This window comes from Phaseolus vulgaris, chromosome 3 (assembly GCF_000499845.2).
Source record: "Phaseolus vulgaris cultivar G19833 chromosome 3, P. vulgaris v2.0, whole genome shotgun sequence".
Lineage (NCBI taxonomy): Eukaryota > Viridiplantae > Streptophyta > Magnoliopsida > Fabales > Fabaceae > Phaseolus > Phaseolus vulgaris.
This window is the reverse complement of record NC_023757.2, coordinates 51229148-51247861: the sequence shown is the minus strand read 5'-3', so window position 1 is coordinate 51247861 and position 18714 is coordinate 51229148. Positions and strand designations below refer to the sequence as shown.

General features: G+C 32.7%; 1 protein-coding gene across 2 annotated transcripts; it reads left to right on the top strand.

Annotated features, from left to right (window-relative positions):
* Positions 1-1017: 1017 nt before the first annotated feature.
* On the top strand, positions 1018-18579 carry LOC137808575 (phototropin-2). 2 transcript variants are annotated; one of them, XM_068609750.1, is made up of 23 exons: positions 1018-1443; positions 1871-2621; positions 3194-3376; positions 5975-6066; positions 6140-6410; positions 6616-6832; positions 8088-8158; positions 8654-8760; positions 8996-9045; positions 9173-9277; positions 9767-9826; positions 9969-10058; positions 10368-10444; positions 11280-11364; positions 11949-12029; positions 12219-12322; positions 12690-12739; positions 14619-14725; positions 15355-15474; positions 16218-16269; positions 16981-17093; positions 17596-17736; positions 18201-18579. In XM_068609750.1, the coding sequence occupies exons 2-23, from the start codon at positions 1924-1926 to the stop codon at positions 18315-18317; spliced, it is 2991 nt and encodes a 996-aa protein (XP_068465851.1). In that variant the 5' UTR covers positions 1018-1443; positions 1871-1923; the 3' UTR covers positions 18318-18579. The 2 variants fall into 2 exon arrangements, with proteins under 2 accessions (XP_068465851.1, XP_068465852.1); XM_068609751.1 differs by having other exon boundaries at positions 1390-1592.
* Positions 18580-18714: the final 135 nt, after the last annotated feature.

Sequence of the window (18714 nt, the reverse complement as noted above, 5' to 3'; positions counted from 1 at the left end):
CAAAACAAACAAGAAAATCATTAAATAGTAACCAAATTAAAAGAAAAAAAAATAATTAATCACTATATTGACTAAATTAAATACTAATTTAGAGACTAATTTTTTTTTCATATCTAAAGTGATTTTTATTATTAATATAAATTTATAAAACAGTTTCTAAATTTGTATCTAAATTAGCTACTAAGTTTTAGAGACTAATATTTTATATTCTAAATTAGCTTCTAAAAGACTAATAGAGACTAATTTAGAATATAAAGTAGTAAGCATTTAAAACTTTGGTAGCTAATGGTTAGATATCAATTTAGAATTCATTTTATAAATTTTTATTAATAATAGATATCAATAATTTTTTTTAATTTATAAAATTGTCTTTAATTTAATTAAATAATAACTAATTTTAAAAACCAGAGTTTAGAATTTAGTCCAAGAGAAAAATGCTCTGATTTAGTCAATAAAATTTCAAAATTATTTCATTTTAACAAAAAAAATTATTTATCTGTCAGTTAATCTAATCTAACTGGTGAGGAGTTGTAAACATATCATCACTCCTTACACAAAAAATTGCTTTATTATTACAGTAAAAAACTATTTTTGTCTTGAGTTATAATCTAATGCAAGATATGAGCATTTACAGTAAAATTAGGGTGGTGTTAATGAATTGTTGTGGAAATGTGATGAAGTGAGAGTGTGTGTTGTGAGACAAAGGGTAATCAGTTCCACGTGGTATCTGTATGACATGATAATGGTTGGTTGTGTTGTCGTGGAACTTTCTACCACCACATTGCATTGCCACATAACACCTTCCCCTCTATTATTCCCACTTGTCATCTTTCTCAAGGGAACCCAAATATTTATTTTTGATAGTGAAATTTATCTCCAATAACGTGCCACGCCAAATCCTTTCTGGCCTCACAATTTTTCCCTACCCCACTTCCTCAATTCCCCTTTTTTTACTACTTTCAAGGATGATTTTCCTCCAAAACTATATATTGCAGACAACTTTTATGAGGGATGAATCTGATGTATCCTTAACTGTGAAAACAAATAGAATTTGCTGTCTGAGTCTTACATGTCAAATATGAATACCTGTTTAGACTTTAAGGATCAGAATTTACTAGAGGTTCAAGTGAAAACCAGTGAGCATGAAGAAAGTAGAATCTGATGAAATCTATGTGAATAGTAGTGACTTTCAAACGTTAAAAAAATGGGATATTTTGTTTTATTTCTTTTGGTTACTTCCAACCAAGAAGGTGGACAAAATAAAGGTGTATGAAATGGATATTACACCTTTGCTTTTGCCTCAAGAATATTCTGTGTTTTCCTAAAGAAAAATATTCAGCAAAATGTTGGGGCGTATTTATTGTGTGTATGTGAACCTCCAACATTATCTTTTCTGTTTGAGGTCCAACATGAAGTGAAAGCGGAAAGACATTAGAGAGACAGGTTAATTATCCAACCCAATCACAACACCATTTTCATGTTTTCATTACAAAGTTTTCACGTTTCAATCTTTCTTTCCTAGAGAGACTGTGTGAGACTGATTACTTTTACCAGAGGAAACACTGTCCCTCTCTCTCTTTCTGCACAATTTGGTGAATTTTGGCTACTTTTCTTGTTCTTTTCATGTTTTATTTATTGCATGTACCTTATGTACTTAGACTCATTAATTCTTTCTCATTCCAAGTGAACCTTGCTACCATGATAAAACTATCTGCATTAGTATTTCTTTTTCTGCATTTATTATTACTAGAAGTCTCTGTATGATTTTGCCATGAAGATTGAACTTGGTTTTGTGGTCCTTAATGACCGTTACTGACTTAGTGAGACTGAACAGGCATAATTATTTTTGTGTAAATTTTGGTTTTGGTAGGTGTTGGTGTTACCCTTTGGTCCGTAGTTATCATCAACAGAGATAACTCATAAATGGAGAAACTGAAGGTATCTACAAAGCATGATTCTGATGGCAGCAGTGATCAGACAGATTCATTTCCAATATTTGAATTACGTGAGAGTCAAAATGTTGCTCAGCAGAGGATCAGAAGAGAGGAAGATGATACAAAAGCTGTGAAATTGGATGGAGGTTCTGCAATTGCTTTCTCTAATTCGGTAAGCAATAAGGAATCTGCCAACAAGTGGATGGCATTTGCTGGGAAGCCTAATTTTGCAGTTGATGGCAACTCAGCAAAGAAGGATAAAAGTACAACTGAAGACAATTACTTGAGGAATCATCTAAAAGAGAAGTCCTCTTCTGATCAACAGATTTTAACTGAAGCAACCATAGCTGAGAGAGCTGCTGAATGGGGTGTTGTGGTGAACACTGGGAACTTCAGAGCAATGGGGGAAGAAAATACCGGTGCCTCTTTTGATGGTGACAGAACCAGAAACTTGTCAGATAGATTTGCTGAATCAACAAGGACTTCTGGGGAGTCAAATTTTGGATCTGATTCAACATCTGGATTGTTCCCAAGGGTGTCACAAGAGTTGAAGGAAGCATTGGCAACACTGCAACAGACATTTGTTGTCTCAGATGCAACAAAACCAGACTGCCCAATCATGTATGCCAGTAGTGGCTTTTTCAGTATGACTGGCTATTCTTCAAAGGAGATCATTGGAAGGAATTGGTGAGCATGCCCTGCCTTTACAATAGCAATATATCACTACTAGAAAATCATTTATAAAAAAACCAATTTTAGAGACAAAAAAGATTATTAATTTCTATGTTGACTAAATTAGATACTATTTTAGAGACTAAACAAATTATTAGTTTTTAAATTAGTTTATCTTATTATTGATAAATGGTTTCTAAATTGGTATCTAATTAGTTACCTAAATTTTAGTTACCAATTATTTAGATTTTAAAGTTGATATCTAAAACCTTGGTATCTAATTAGATACCAATTTAGAAACCATTTATCAATAATAGAAACTAATTTAGAGACCAATAATTTTTTTAATCTCTAAGATAGTATCTAATTTTGTAAATATAACAACTAATTATTTTTTGTTTTTGGTCTCTGAGACTGGTTTCTATTTAACGATTTTCTTGTCAATCACCCTTATATCTAGCCATTTTCAACAAAAGTAGTTAACTAAGGAAAACATACTATGCACATGCAAAATTTATGCTAGTTTTAGAAGGTGTTTGACTAAAAAATACATAGTTATTAATCAAGCAGCCAATTTCTGGTTTCAGTCGATTTCTTCAGGGACCTGATACAGACAAGAATGAAGTGGACAAAATTCGTGATGCAATTAGAAATGGGAGAAGTTATTGTGGCAGACTATTAAACTACAAGAAAAATGGAACTCCATTCTGGAATCTTCTCACTGTCACCCCCATCAAAGATGATAAAGGCAATACTATCAAATTCATCGGGTCAGTCCTTCCCTTCCTACCTGGTTTTTCTTGGTTTTCATAACCAACTTATGTATTACTTGTGTCATTTCTACTGAAGCTCACTTGATAAAGGAAGTCCAATTGGTTAACTACAAGTGTGCCTAGCTTTTATGTTAACCAAACCAAATGTTTGAAACAAAAAAGCTTGTTTAGAAATATAGAATCATTCTTGGAACTATGCTTAATAGCTCAAGGTTAAATGTGTCTTAGACTACTAATATAAAGTGATTAGGACTGCAACCTAGAGCCCTCCTTTTTTTTAATAATGAAGTGGACGTTTAGAACAAGGTTTTGTTCATTATTTATGCTTCAAATATGTTAGAATTTCAGAAGTTTACTACTCTTTCATAGGTTACCTTCTCATCTTTGTTACCATTTATTTTCTGTATGTTTACAAAAGCAACTCTTGAACTTCATTTTGTATTATGTGATACCTTCTCGTATCTAAATTTCAAAATTTATTCCACATTTAAGTTAACACTTTAACATGGTATGGAAGCTTAAATTTTCTTTGAGGGACAAAAGAAAAAAAGAAAAAAGAGAGACCGAAGTCAAAGAGAAAAACCACACATAAAAATTCTCCTAAACAAAAATGACCTCCAATAATTCTCTACCTTCACCTCCCATTTTTTCTCGTGAAAACTTTCATCTGTGAGCTGCAAAGATGAGGACTTGCCTAAAAGCTCAAAGGTTGTGAGATATAGCAGAAGATGGTAGTATTCAAATTCAAACTTCATTACCTGAAAATCCAACAGTAGTACAACTTAGAAGTCACACTGATAAAATATCAAAGGAAGGAAAAACACTTGCCATCATACAAGTAGCTTTACATGATGATATTTTCATCAAGATCGTTACTTTCAAAACTGCCAAGGAAGTTTAGGATCAGTTGAAGGAGGGAGTGATAAAATGAAGAGAATGTAGGGTTTTAATCTGAGAAGAGAGTTTGAAGTAGTCAAAATGAAGGACAATGAATTTGTCAAAAAGTTCATTGTCTGTTTCATGAAGGTGGTCACATGTATAAGGTTGCTTGGTGAAGAACTAAGTGATCAAAGAGCAGTGGAGAAAATCTTGGTCTGTCTTCCTTAGAACTTTGAATAAAAAATCTCCTCTCTAGAAGATAATAAGATTTCTCCATAACAATGACAAAATTAGTAGCACAGACTAAAAGTAAAATCCAACAATGGAAATTTTTTTTGGTGATAGAAGAAGTTGGAGGATCAAAGAAGCATGGAAAAACATGGGAGAAGTTTCCATCTTGCTCCTATTGCAAAAGGAGAAACCATACTGAGAACTTTTGTTGGTACAAACCAGACGCTAGTTGCAGAGTTTGTAACCAAGTTGGGGATATGGAGAAAGTCTCTAGAAATAGACAAAACCAACAAGGATAAACTGCTCAGACTGTCCAACAGCACAACCAAAGGGAGGAACAACTCTTTGTTGCAAGTTGCTACTCAACAATTAAAAACAGAGAAGCTTGGCTAATAAATAGTGGAAAACAAACCACATGACTCATAATGCTAGCATCTTCAAAGAGCTAAACAAGGCATACATGTCCAAAGTCATTATAGGCAATGGAAAACACTAATAGTGGAAGGTAAATCTTCAAGACTACTCTGAAGAAGCAGTTATTTTAAGAGTTGATGAAAAAGTCTTCTATGATAATTGCAAAGAATCCTATTTAGCATGGAAGAGTAAAGCATATCAAGGTTAAATACCGGGAAGTAGAAAAATCAGATTAAATCAGATCGAAGCATTGCAGTTCTGAAGAAGATCAATTAGCAAATATAATGACAGCACTTCCAAAAGGCATGTTTGAATTGCTAAGTTCAAGACAATAGAGTATAGAAGAAACATCTCAAAGAGGAGTGCTAGAATTTGAGAAGCTCTTTACTGTTTGATGCGTTACCTTCTCATGACAAAAGCAACTCTTCAGGTTCATTTTGTATTATGTGAGTTTGTTGTGAAAATCTACAGCATTCTCTTTTGATAATATACCGTAACTTCTCTTATCCAAATTTAGTCCCCATTTACTTTGATAATATTCTTGGGTATTTCCATAACTGTTGAAGCTTTTAGAAATTATAAGGCGTTTGGTTTCCTGTTCCAAATTCTAGGACCATGATTTGGGTGTAAACTACAAGACAATATTTTTTTCCAAAACATGGCTTCGCAGGTTTCAAATGACAAACCAAACACATTTAATCTTTAACCATGCTTAGTCATTATTTCCTTTTTCTTTCTTTTCAAAACTTAAATTTAAATGCTTTGCTGCTAGGCAAAACATGACCATGGCTTGTTTTTGGACTATAAAGGAAGCTATTTTAATCTTATATCTATAAATTGTTGGTTCAAATGGTTTAAACGATCTAGAGAACATGCCATGCCCCCAAAGCAAAGTGAAGCAATGCTTTTAAGAGAACAGAAATGATCCCTGTACAAATTCTAAGACTATGAAATCTAGTAATGTGCTTTCAGGGAAAATGGTTGTATGTTGAATGTGAGTTCTAACTATCTAACAAGTTTTGTTTGTAACAGCTGAAATATGCTTACTGCTTAACACTGTTATTACTACAGAATGCAGGTTGAGGTGAGCAAGTACACTGAAGGAGTGAATGAAAAGGCATTACGACCAAATGGGTTACCCAAGTCATTAATTCGATATGATGGTAATATGTTGAGCCATTTTTAGTCATGTCTGAGGTTCTGAGTTAATATGTAACATTGAATTTCCTTTATCAGCTCGTCAGAAGGAGACAGCTATGGGTTCCATCACCGAGGTTGTCCAAACTGTTAAGGACCCAAAATCTATTATCAATAAGAGGAATGATGATACTGCCTCCAAGCAAGAAGAGGAAGAGAAAATGAATCTTGATTTTGTTTTGCCAAAGTCTGCTGATGCTGGGAATACAAGCACACCTGGTAGACAACCTTCTCCACTCAACATCCAAAGCATGAGTTCTAATCAGGAAAAGAGCAGGACATCAAGATCAGGACGGATTTCTTTAAAGGGGTATTGATTTCTTTGTAGTTTAGCCAAAATCAATTCTCATTTTCGAAATGCTTAACTGGCTGCTAAAAAATATATTTTGAAAGCTTTTCTGTTTTGCTCACATTCGGTTCACTAGCTATCTCTATTGGGTTATAGTGAATGTTTACCTCACAAATTTAAATTCATTGTATGTTCTTGAAATTGAAATGTTTTCCTTTTATTGCAGTTTTAAAGGGAAATCACAGAGTTCTGCTGGGAGAGATGAGGAGAAGACCATTGTTGAACCTGAGGTTTTGATGACCAAAGAAATAGAGTGGTCGAACAATTGGGAGCACTCACTAAGAGAGAGGGACATAAGGCAGGGAATTGATCTAGCAACCACATTGGAGAGGATAGAAAAGAACTTCGTGATTTCTGATCCTAGACTGCCAGATAACCCAATTGTAAGACAATTTTTTTCTCTTTGGCTCAACAACAGGTGCCTCACCCCCCTTAATGAACTTGGTTGCTTGATCTATATACTGTTCATTAAAGACATAGAAGCAGTTTTGGATGATCACATATTAACTATAGCTTTTGGAGAGTTTGTCCTTGACATGGTATTTGAGGATGTATGGCCAAGTATGTTAGGCTTTCATTCTTTGTCACACCCATTCTTAAGTGACAAGTGCATGTCCATGCATCTAGTCCAAAAGATTCTTGAAGGGATGTGTTAAAGATATAGAACCATTTTCAGACAGTCCTACACCAATTAAAAACACAAGCTTTTAGGAGATTTGGTCCTTGACAAAGGTTAGATATTTAGTACATATTAAAACTATTCATATGCATTCACCTAATAGCTTATAATTTTGGGAAACTTGGTTCATGACATGGATCTGGAATTTAATCTAGTTCTCTCCCCCACTTAGGAATTTTTTACTAACAACTGGGCTTTTTTGGGAGAGTGGTTCATGTAATAATAATATAAAAGAAAACTGATTTCCTCAGGAGACACTTTATCCTCTGCCTGTGTTCTTCTCTTCTAGTGAAATTGTCTTCATCACTATAACAAATTCTTCATCATGGGATGACAAATATATTGTTTATCCCCTTCTTTATTAATGTAAAATTTTGTATTATAATGGAAAATTTGATTATCTATTATAATATTCTTATGGCGAAAAACCTATCAATCTTGAGAGTCATAGTGATTGACGAGTCAAGCAGCTAAATGGTTTTTCTTCATGAGTTCTTTCAATGAATACTCCTATTTTAATGAAATACTGTCAACGTTATAAAATGTCTGTGCAAAAATGTAATAAGTTTTTCTTGTAAAATGTTTATATTTGTTTCTCTTTCTATTTATGGGTATAAGAAGAATTATTTTAATGAAACCATACAGGCCATTAGTTCTCTCTGTGCTTTACCTCCTTTTATCCCTTAGAAATTATGCAAACAAAATAACTAGGATATAGAAGACTGCTGCAGGGTGGACCTAGTGATAGTAGTTTGCACAAAATCTTAGGTAATCTGTTGCTGGCATTTTACTCCAAACATACTGCTCCTATTATTTAGTAGCTGTTGGAAATGGTAATAGCCATTGGAACACGCACTCACATACATACAAAAAAAGACATGGAGTATGTGTATGCAGAATATATACTTGTTGTGTTTGTTGAAAATAGCTTTTAAGTACTATTATTGCTTTCTGTGCAGATATTTGCATCTGATAGCTTTCTTGAACTTACGGAATATACAAGAGAAGAAATTTTGGGACGAAATTGTCGGTATAAACTTTACCATCTTCATATACCAAAAAGTTTCATTTTTCTTCTGTGCTCTCTTCTCTTTTAGAAACACTCTTCTGATAGATTTCTGTCTACTTTTAATAGATTGGTTGTCATTTCAGTATGACACTGTTTATTACCAACTACAGAAGTTGGTCTATTTTTTCCTGATTGTGTAGTTCTCTGTCGTTTGCAAGTATTTTTTTCTATCATTTAGAAGTTCACGTCAATAAAAGAAATGCATGACATAAAATTTCATAAACCAGGGCAGTGATAAGTAAGGAATGTGTCAATCACCTTTATAGTAGTGGAAGATTGTTTTTTGAGTAATCCTGTACTTTTGTCTTTCAAAGAAGAATAAATCATCAATTTAGTTGTAGAAATTTATTCATTAGGATATCATGTCCTGTTTCTGACATTTTTACATCGATAAACTTAATGCAAGATTTTGTTTGCAATGCCAATAATACGATAGTTACTTCATTCATTGCATAGGTTTCTTCAAGGACCAGAGACAGACCAGGCAACAGTTTCAAGGATAAGGGATGCTATCAGAGAACAGAGGGAAATCACTGTTCAGTTGATCAACTATACTAAGAGTGGTAAATAACTGGTCAATTATATCTATACTTCTGAGTTTCTCTCTTCATTGGAGTATGACTTGTCCTTCCTCCCAGTTGTACTTCAATCATACACTTTCTTTATTCATTTTTTTTCTATTTAAAGTTGTACTTTGAAAATTGGTGGCAATTGATTGATGTAGGTAATATGTTTTCATTTTTCAAATATAGCACCCTTTTTGTTTATTTATTGTTTACATATTCAATCTTTTTGTAGGAAAGAAGTTTTGGAATTTGTTTCACCTGCAACCTATGCGTGACCAAAAGGTGATTGTGAAATTGTTATGCAAGAAAACAAATAATTTGAGTCATGAGCATAAAGTATCTATTGAGCAATACATTGTCTTCCCCCCTTTTTAGTTTTTTCATGTCATTTTGAACGATTTGTATTTAGGGTGAACTTCAATACTTCATTGGCGTTCAACTAGATGGAAGTGATCATGTGGAACCCTTAAAAAACCGCCTGTCTGAGACAACTGAGTTTCAGAGTGCCAAGCTGGTGAGTATTGTCTTTTCACTCTTAGCTTACTGGTGTGAGATGATTTGCTTTTATATTTTACTTTGTGAGATGCTCTTAAACCTATGAATATGTATATTCTATATGTCAACAAAACTTGAGTTACTGAAAACTTCCCTTATTGAGATGTTTTCTTGAACACTATCAACATGTATTTAGCACAACCGTTATTCAATATAAAAAATTTCTGTAATGTATTATAAAAGACAATTGTGTTCTTTGATATCCATGACTGCACGACTTGTTCATAGGGTCTATATTTGTCAGTTGTACAGTGTCTTTCTTTTCCCACCATATAAGTAATATTATTCTGTTTTGCTGTAGAACTTAGTAGCAATGCATGCTTAATATCTAGATAAAAGCTATTCACCATGAGTTTGTCTTAGAATCCCAGTATAAAATTCAGTTCCTCTTTGTAAATTTCTTTACATACTTTATTTGCTTATCTTCATCATTTGCCTCTGGTATTAGGTGAAAGCAACTGCAGAAAATGTGGATGAAGCTGTCCGAGAACTTCCCGATGCCAACTTGGTAAGGTATTCCATTTGGGTTACCTGTGTATAATGCATTATTTTATGTTCGTAATAGTTGTGTTGTGTCATTTGAAGAAGAGTGTTATGGTATTTTTTGTCAGTTATATTTGCTGATATAAAATGAATATGTTATGTTGCAGAGACCAGAAGATTTGTGGGCAATTCATTCCCAACCTGTCTTTCCACGACCTCACAAAAGGGATAATCCTTCTTGGATAGCAATACAAAAGGTACCAACCCATTCATGCATTTCACTTCCTTTCCATGCCTTGAGAATATATGCCTAAATATTGGTAATTTTAATTAGTTTTTGGGGGTTTGTTTATGCTATGTTTCAATCCTTAAAGTATTTGTTTAGATAAAGAGTAGGTATTAGGTTATTGTTTAGATTTAGAAGGTAGGATTGAGATATGGCTATTATTTGATTTTTGTTACATTTTTGTTTTATATATAGAGTTCATGAATAGAATACTGTTGAATTTTGGTTTGATGTAAAAATATGCCTTATTTTGGTTAATTTGTTTCTTTGATTCTTTCAGGTTGTTGCAAGAGGCGAAAAAATTGGCCTCCAACATTTTGTGCCCATAAGGCCACTAGGTTGTGGAGATACTGGCAGGTAGAATTTGTTATCAACTTGTATCAAATATTTGCATTGAATAAAATAAAAGAATCCTCACTAACAATTTTTCCCTTTCTAGAATCTTGGAAGCCTAAACTAATAGTTTTGTTAAACTCTGCACTTTCAATTTCGAAATGCTCCTTTCCTTTACACAAGTCCCTATAACAGTCAAAACATTTTCAAATATAATGTTTGTTCCAGATTAAATCTACTAAAAGTAGAAGGAAAAACAATTTTGTACTGAAATGTGAGTTCATGTGAAAGGTGGAGAAATTTTGAAATATTGTAAACTGGTGCATTTGACTATCGAGTTGTCAGAAGTAACATTTTTTCATAATGTTTATACTTTAATACATTCATCTGCAGACCTTGCAGCCAATATGATGTCACACAGAAGCTCTTTGTACAAATGTGTTTCCTAAATTGGTCTCTGATTTTATAAACATTAATCGATAAGCTATTTTGTACAAATGGTTTTCTCTAAAGTTGTTATGAATAACTAATCATGGTTGGAGAGAGAGAAAAGTGAGTTTACTGAGAAAGGCAACAATCTTTTTTTTCATTTTTCTATTTTCCAAAGTTGTTTTCATGAAAACATATCTGTTCCATTTAGCACTTTCTTAGTTAAAACACCTCACAAGGTTTCCTCTTTCTAGATGTTGTTGCAGGTTTCTTATGACCCCTCCATTCTACATCTTTAACTTGATCCCTTATTTAGATGTTCTCAAATTTTCTACTTTTTATTTTCTGTTTGTGGTCGAAAAAAATTCAGTATCATAGAATAAAAATTCTCTGATAATTTATCAAGCCATCATTGTGTTTTTTGCTACAGTGTTCATTTGGTGGAACTCAAAGGTACTGGTGAACTATATGCAATGAAAGCAATGGAAAAGACTGTCATGCTAAATCGTAATAAGGTCTGGATATGTAAGAGTCACTAGTTTCTTCTTAGAGATTCTATGTTGTTTACTTTGAAAATACATGCTTTTTGTTTTTTACTTTCATTTTTTCCTCAGCTGAAATTAGTAATTTCTGTAAGAAAAGTGGGAATAAGTTATGAATCACGCCATTGCTATGAATTCATGGGTTTGTTCATTACTACTTTGTTTATGTATTCTCCTCATCTTATGTCTAAACCCTATAATTTGAACAATATACATGCCTCCCACGAAAGAGATGATGACTGCATTACAGCATAGTTTATCTGCTAGTTTTCAAAATGAAAATATGAATGAAGAAATTGGCTTTACAAAAATTATGTGCATATAAAGTTGAAAGGAAAAGCCACAAATGAATAGCACAATAATGAATGTTGAGACTTGAACTAATGGTTCTCAAAAAGCCATGTCTCTAATGTATTCTTGGTTATCAGCATCTGAAAAGAAAAACACTCAAATATAAGTAAAAAATGTTAATTTAGGCTTGTGTGTTGAAGTTTCTTCACAATCTAATACCCCTTTAGCTGGAATATATTTGTGTGATTAACTGATTACTATTACAGGTTCACCGATCATGCATTGAGAGAGAGATTATATCATTATTGGATCATCCTTTTCTTCCAACACTATACACCTCATTTCAGGTAAATATAACTCATTTGTCTTTATGCTGGACTCAGAGACAACTGAAGTGTAAAGTTTGGTCAAGATATTGTGCTAACAAACAACTTATAATTCATTAAGTATCCTCTAGAAGCAGGGAAGAATCTTTTGAACAATTAATAACTAGGGCTCCCATCTGAATTGCTCTAACAGTTTCTTTGTCTCAACAGACTTCTACACATGTATGTTTGATTTCTGACTTCTGCCACGGGGGAGAATTGTTTGCATTGCTTGACAAGCAACCAATGAAGATTTTCAAAGAAGAATCAGCAAGGTACTTTTGCTTTCCTACTTTTATCTGTCAAGTGTCTTATGAATACTTGAAGTTTTCAATATTTATGATTTAGAAGATTCCTGTCTGAGAATGTTATGCTAAATGTTCAGTTAGACAATCACGAAGCCATCATTTGGTTGCTAGAAATAAAATCTATCATTTCTTTTAAGTATAATAGGTGTTGCCCAATAACACATAATAGGCCAACAACTCTTCTATATCACAATGAGATTGACTACTCACTACATACATCAACCTGGACATATTATACCTTGACTAATTAAAAATGATATATATATATATGTATGTATGTATTTATAATGCAGACTGTTATCTTTTTTGTTAATTTTATCATTCATGTATCCAGATTCTATGCGGCAGAGGTTGTCATTGGCTTGGAATATCTCCACTGTCTAGGTAAGCTGCTGCTCAGTATATCTTCATTTGATTAGTTTCATATGCATTCTTAAGCACTTTTGCATTCAATATATCTGTGATCTGTAAGCTGGCATAGGTAAAGTTCATATTATTCTCTATGGTACTTCTGGTATTCACTTCAAAGTTAGAATTCATTCCTTGAGCATTGGCTAGTTGACCCACCTATGTCTTCATAGCTTGTCAATATCATTTAGTAAAATGCCCAACCATTGAAAAGTCTCAGGTTATAATTTAGAAGACAGTGGAGCAAGTAATCATTTATCTAAAACAAATCAGGCAAAAAGTCAGCTTGACTTGAACTAAAAGCAACTATTAGTGTTGTATTTTGAAGATATAAGATCTTATTTTTGCTAGCTCTGTAAAAAGTTTTAGTAAATAAGCTATTATTTTCAAAGATTTAAACAACAAAACACTTTTTATTTACTTTTCTCTTAGTTATACCTAATAGGCACTTTCAGTGCCACACTTACTGTTTTTTGAATCGATTTTATTCTGTTTTTGGAATGGTTGGATTTGCCACTTGAATTGTTTACTATTTTCTGGATGGCATGCTCTATTTCATTTTTCATGCCACATGCTGCATTGATTTGGCTAATTAGTTTTGTTGCTGTATTAGTTTTTTCTCTTTTGGTTTAACAGCAGCACGTTCTGTTTTATGTTACTTATCACAGACAGTCGACATATAACAGAATGTACAGTTTAATTGCTTTATTGATTTTGATTCTGTCTATTTGCATAGTAATTATAATTAATACAAAATCACAATACAATTTTTAATTCTTTTATTGAGCGGAGTGTAGCTTTTCAATGCCTCTCATAAAGGGTATAAAACCGTTACACCTTAGCAGCACCTTTCACTTGGGACCACCTAGTTATATGTCTGAGTTATATCCTTTAGTGACAAGATAAACTTGAAGATGGTTAACATAACCATCCGGAACAACCTTTATGGTCTACATGCCCATTAGAGAGATCATCAACACACTTTGCATGTTTGTTGTAGAAGTAGGCCATGATTCACTTGGATCCTTTTCTACCTCATGTCTGGAATGACCACCTATGGTTACCATGGATAGTTAATACAAGGGTTTTTCTTTTTTCTATCAGCAATAAAATTATAGACATAAAAACCACTTTATGGATGATTCAACCCTTATACATAACAACAAACTCAAACACTCTATAAACTCTAAAAAACACCTCCGAAAAGAGACTAACAAAACCTTTGGAAAGTATCACCCCCAACTCAAGAAACACCACCCGACCAACCAAGAACGTAAACAACTGAAACTATGACGAGCGTAAACATACTAGCGGAGCAAGACATCAATCTATCAATCTGAATATGAAAAGCAAACAAAGGATACTTTAGAAGATAGACAAGACCAAACCTTTAATTGAGTCAAAGAGAAAATTTCAGAATGATAGATTCTAAAAAAGGGTAATGAGGTTGAAATATCAAGCTTCTTTAAATGGGACAACTATTGATTCTTGTGACAGTACATGCAAGGGAGACGGAGCTGGACTAAAATAAAGTGGGGATAAAACCTTATAAATCACAATAGGTTCAACTGAAAATTTGAAAAAGAAAGTGACAAGCATTTGTATACCAATGGTCGTCGTGTAAGAGATTAACAATGGCAACCATTTTGTATCCGAATATTTTTCCTATCTTGCCGGTTTTGGGGTTAAGGATGTTTTTCTTTTCTTACAATTTTTGGATGTATTTTAGCAGTGTTCAAGGTTTTCTTCTTGTCTTATCTTTGTGTTTAATCATACCGTTCCATTTTTTTTATAACATTGTCTGCTACAGGAAAAAGTAGAAACTGAATTGGTGTCTTTTATTGAACCTGTCTAGGTATAATTTATCGTGACTTAAAGCCTGAAAATATCTTACTTCAGAAGGATGGTCACGTTGTATTAACTGATTTTGATCTATCATCTATGACATCGTGTAAACCCCAGGTACGTATCATTTTTCCTGCATAAACATGCTCAATTTTTTTTATAAATTATTGGAAATTCTTGACCAATATATGAAATTAATTGGTGTCACACTTCTCCAATGACCTATAGTTGTGGTAGAAAAAGTGTTACCCAAGGCTTCAAATCTCTCTCTCATATTTTAGGAAAAAAATGTTCATTTTTTTACTGATATTTAAAAACAAAATGATTTTGTTATTATTGTCTTCTTTAAGAGTCAAAAGGGATCTAGTAATGGCACTTTTCTTAACCATCACTACACGAAAAGTATGTCTTGCCATGTATGGTGTCCATAGCTAAGAAACTTAATCGATTCCCTTATCTGTGGTTGCATCTTTAGGTAAGTAAAGGAACTGATGTACTAGGGTTGCATTTCAGCTTGACAAATGATATTTTGTCAGATTTCATCTAGTATGTTATTAGAATTCTTTATGGATAGGTATAGTTTACGCATGTATCATTTTTTTGTATTTTTTTTTCTTTTTTAATACTATTTTTTTCATGTGATGATTGTTGTTACTTGAAATGTCAGTCTAACCGAGATATCAAGTTACATAATGATGCCTAACATGAAAGTTTTTATAAAAAAAAACTAAAATTCATTTTCACAGGTTGTGAAGCAAGCATTACCTGGTAAAAGAAGATCACGAAGTGGACCACCACCAATACTCGTTGCAGAGCCAGTTACACAATCAAACTCGTTTGTTGGAACTGAAGAATATATTGCCCCTGTATGGTGATTTTCAATTCTGCTTCATACTATCTAACTGAACAAAAAAAAGATTTCCCTTAATGTTTAAAGCTTAAATCTCACTCATTTCTGAAGTCACATAGACCTCACTCAGTTTTAATTAAAAAAAATAGAATTCTCATGTTAAAATTGAAGATTTAAAATTGGAGTATCTTAGATGATGCTTAAGTAATAGTTTCCATTTTTTAGAATCATGAATTGTTTCTCTCTACACTTGTGTGTAGTCTGAGCTTCATGCCCAAAGGCCTTACAAAGTTATAGGATCAGTAGAGTGTCTTATAGATGTTGTTATGAAGAGAAAATACAAACCTTTGTTACTTGGTTTGTTAGATGAGGTGTGTTTTATTTTCATGATTTGTATAAGGGTTGGATCATTCTTGAAATAATTCTATTTATTCATTTTTTTTCTTATAAAAAAACAGACCTCTGTTACTTTTGGAAAGAAGTTGGATTTTGTTGAAGATATGATTATGGAAATAGGAAAATATTGTAGGGCTTTGATTTAGGGATTACATTTTATATTTCTTCTCTTTCACTTACTGTATCGTTACTATTCATTATAAACATGTGTATTCTCTGAACACAGTTTCTGTAATCTCTTCAAATAGATTTCATCAAACTTGAGGACATTTATTGTAGTCTAGAAAAACATAATAACATTTTTTGTTATTCATTTGTTGTTATATTATCATCTACTGAGTTTTTTAAAGTACTTGATATCAGGAAATTATAACTGGAGCTGGGCATACTAGCGCTATAGATTGGTGGACCCTTGGTAATCACTTTCATCCTTCTGCTTAAGCTTTATTATGTTACTAATCAGTGATCAAATTAACAAAATATTTGAAACCAACTCTCTCAGAATCAGGACATTTGATAAAAAAAAATGGATAGTTTGGGAGGGTTTTATGAAGATATGCTCTATTTTGTTAGGATTGGGGGAAAATGCTGGAAAATTCAACAGGAGTTTTTTTGTTTCTACATGCTGGGATAGAGTTAATTTCTTGGCACCATTCTGAGTATAAGTTAGTGTTTCTGTTAGCAGTAACAGAAATCATTACTTCTTGAAAATTTTGATGGAGCATACTTTATTGATGATTTGTGCATAGAGGGTTTTGTATAAGGGGGATATTAAGTATCAAAGCTACTCCTTTCATCCACCTAATAAGTTTTAGGCTCAAATGGTTCTTAACATTATGAGAGCCTCTTTGACCAAATAGTTCTAGACTTTTAATTACAATTCAGCACAAGGTTTGAGTTCGCTTCATACTTGTTCAATTATCGAGGTTTCGTATTTAGAATCTAAAATATTAGTCGTTAAAACTTAGTTAACTAATTTAGGTATAAATTTAGAAATTATTTTATAAATTTTTATTAATAATAGAAACCAATTTAGATATGAATAATTTTTTAGTCTCTAAATTAGTATATAATTTAGTAACTAATTATTTTTTCACATCAACAATTATTGTTTCTATCTGTTTAGGTATCTTATTGTATGAGATGCTCTATGGCCGTACACCATTTAGAGGAAAGAATAGACAGAAGACATTTTCCAACATCTTACACAAGGATCTTACCTTTCCAAGCAGCATCCCGGTACACAAAAATACTGCTTCATTTTAATTAGTTGAACTTCAAAATTATTGAATGAATTCATTTCCTATGATTGGAGTTCCTATATCACAAGTTTTTGCATAAATTTCCTATGATTGGAGTTCCTGTGTCACAAGTTTTTGCATAAATTACATGTAATGGGTAGCAAAACTGATGTAGAAAATCATAAGGATTCAAATATATAGGTACTTGATTTCAAAATTCTCTATAGGTGTGAAAATAATACATTGCATTGACAGAAGAAATGGTCTTTTCACATCCACTGATATACATAAACTCTTCCACAAAAAAGTCTTTTCTCTTCATTATATATTAATAATTGAACTTTAAACCTAATTCAACCTCATAAAACCGGTTTATAAGGTGACGTTTACACCACTTATATACAATGAAATGTTTTTATCTCCAACCGAATAAATTCTGACAATTCACTGAGCTACTGTTTTGATCTTACATCAACTGATACAGTTTTGAAAATTTTCAGGCTAGTCTTGCAGCCAGGCAGTTGATTAATGCACTTTTGCAGAGAGACCCAACAAGTCGTCTAGGTTCAACCACTGGTGCAAATGAAATCAAACAACACCCTTTTTTCCGTGGAATCACTTGGCCTCTAATCCGTAACATGGTAATTTCCTTGTTGTTTCTTTTGAAGTCAATGATTAGAAAAATTCTGATTACCAGAAATAGTAAAATTGGTCCTTCAAATGGTCCCTAAATATGCATTTATTTGGTCAGTTTTGAATTCATAATCCAAATTAGTCCATAAGGTCCTCATGTGGGGACTACTTTGCCTGACAAAATGTGCATTCAAGACCTCAAGAATAATCAATCACTATCACTCAACGTGATTCATATCTCAGTAGGAGCCAATTTAGGGTTTGTTAAACTAGTGGAATTGAATGTCGACTTATTTTAGAGAAGTAATTAATCACTATATTAACTAAAGTTGTTATTGTTCTTCTAAACTTTTTGGACCTGGAAAAGAAAATAAAGACAACAGCCACTGAAATCATGTTTTTAACACTAGTTGTGTTGAAGCTTTAGCTGCTTATTATTGCAGTAATGAATGAGCTATTTTGTTTGATGCAGACTCCACCTCCATTAGAAGTTCCTCTGAAATTGATAGGAAAAGAACCAGTGGCAAAGGATATAAAGTGGGAAGATGATGGAGTGCTAGTGAACTCCATTGATATGGACATCTTTTGATGGCTCAGTGTTTGCTGATGATGTTTGTGAGCATGTTATCTGATTGATGCTGCAACAATGACGGGGTGAAGTTAAAGTGTAATAGAGTCTATTGATTTGGTAATGGTCAAATACCATCTTCTGATCTGCCAACAGATGCATTTAAACAAAATCTAAGTTGTGTAGGGTTAGCAGAAAAGTAGAATGTGCAATGTACATTGAACAAGGATCCTATTCATGCATGTCCACAATACATCAATAATATCATACATGTTACTACTTATTTTCATTATCTATATATAACCTAATTTATTTATTGTCACTCTAATCCTTTGTAAGATGGTGAGAAAGAGAAAATCCACAAATGAAATTATTGAATAAAAACTAATTTTAGACACTAAAATAATTAGTTATCATT

Coding starts and splice junctions, on each gene's coding strand:
- LOC137808575 (XM_068609750.1), top strand. CDS start 1,924: ATGGAGAAACTGAAGGTATCTACAAAGCATGATTCTGATGGCAGCAGT. Junction 9,046..9,172: donor AACCTATGCGTGACCAAAAG/GTGATTGTGAAA, acceptor ATTTGTATTTAG/GGTGAACTTCAATACTTCAT. Junction 10,059..10,367: donor CTTGGATAGCAATACAAAAG/GTACCAACCCAT, acceptor TGATTCTTTCAG/GTTGTTGCAAGAGGCGAAAA.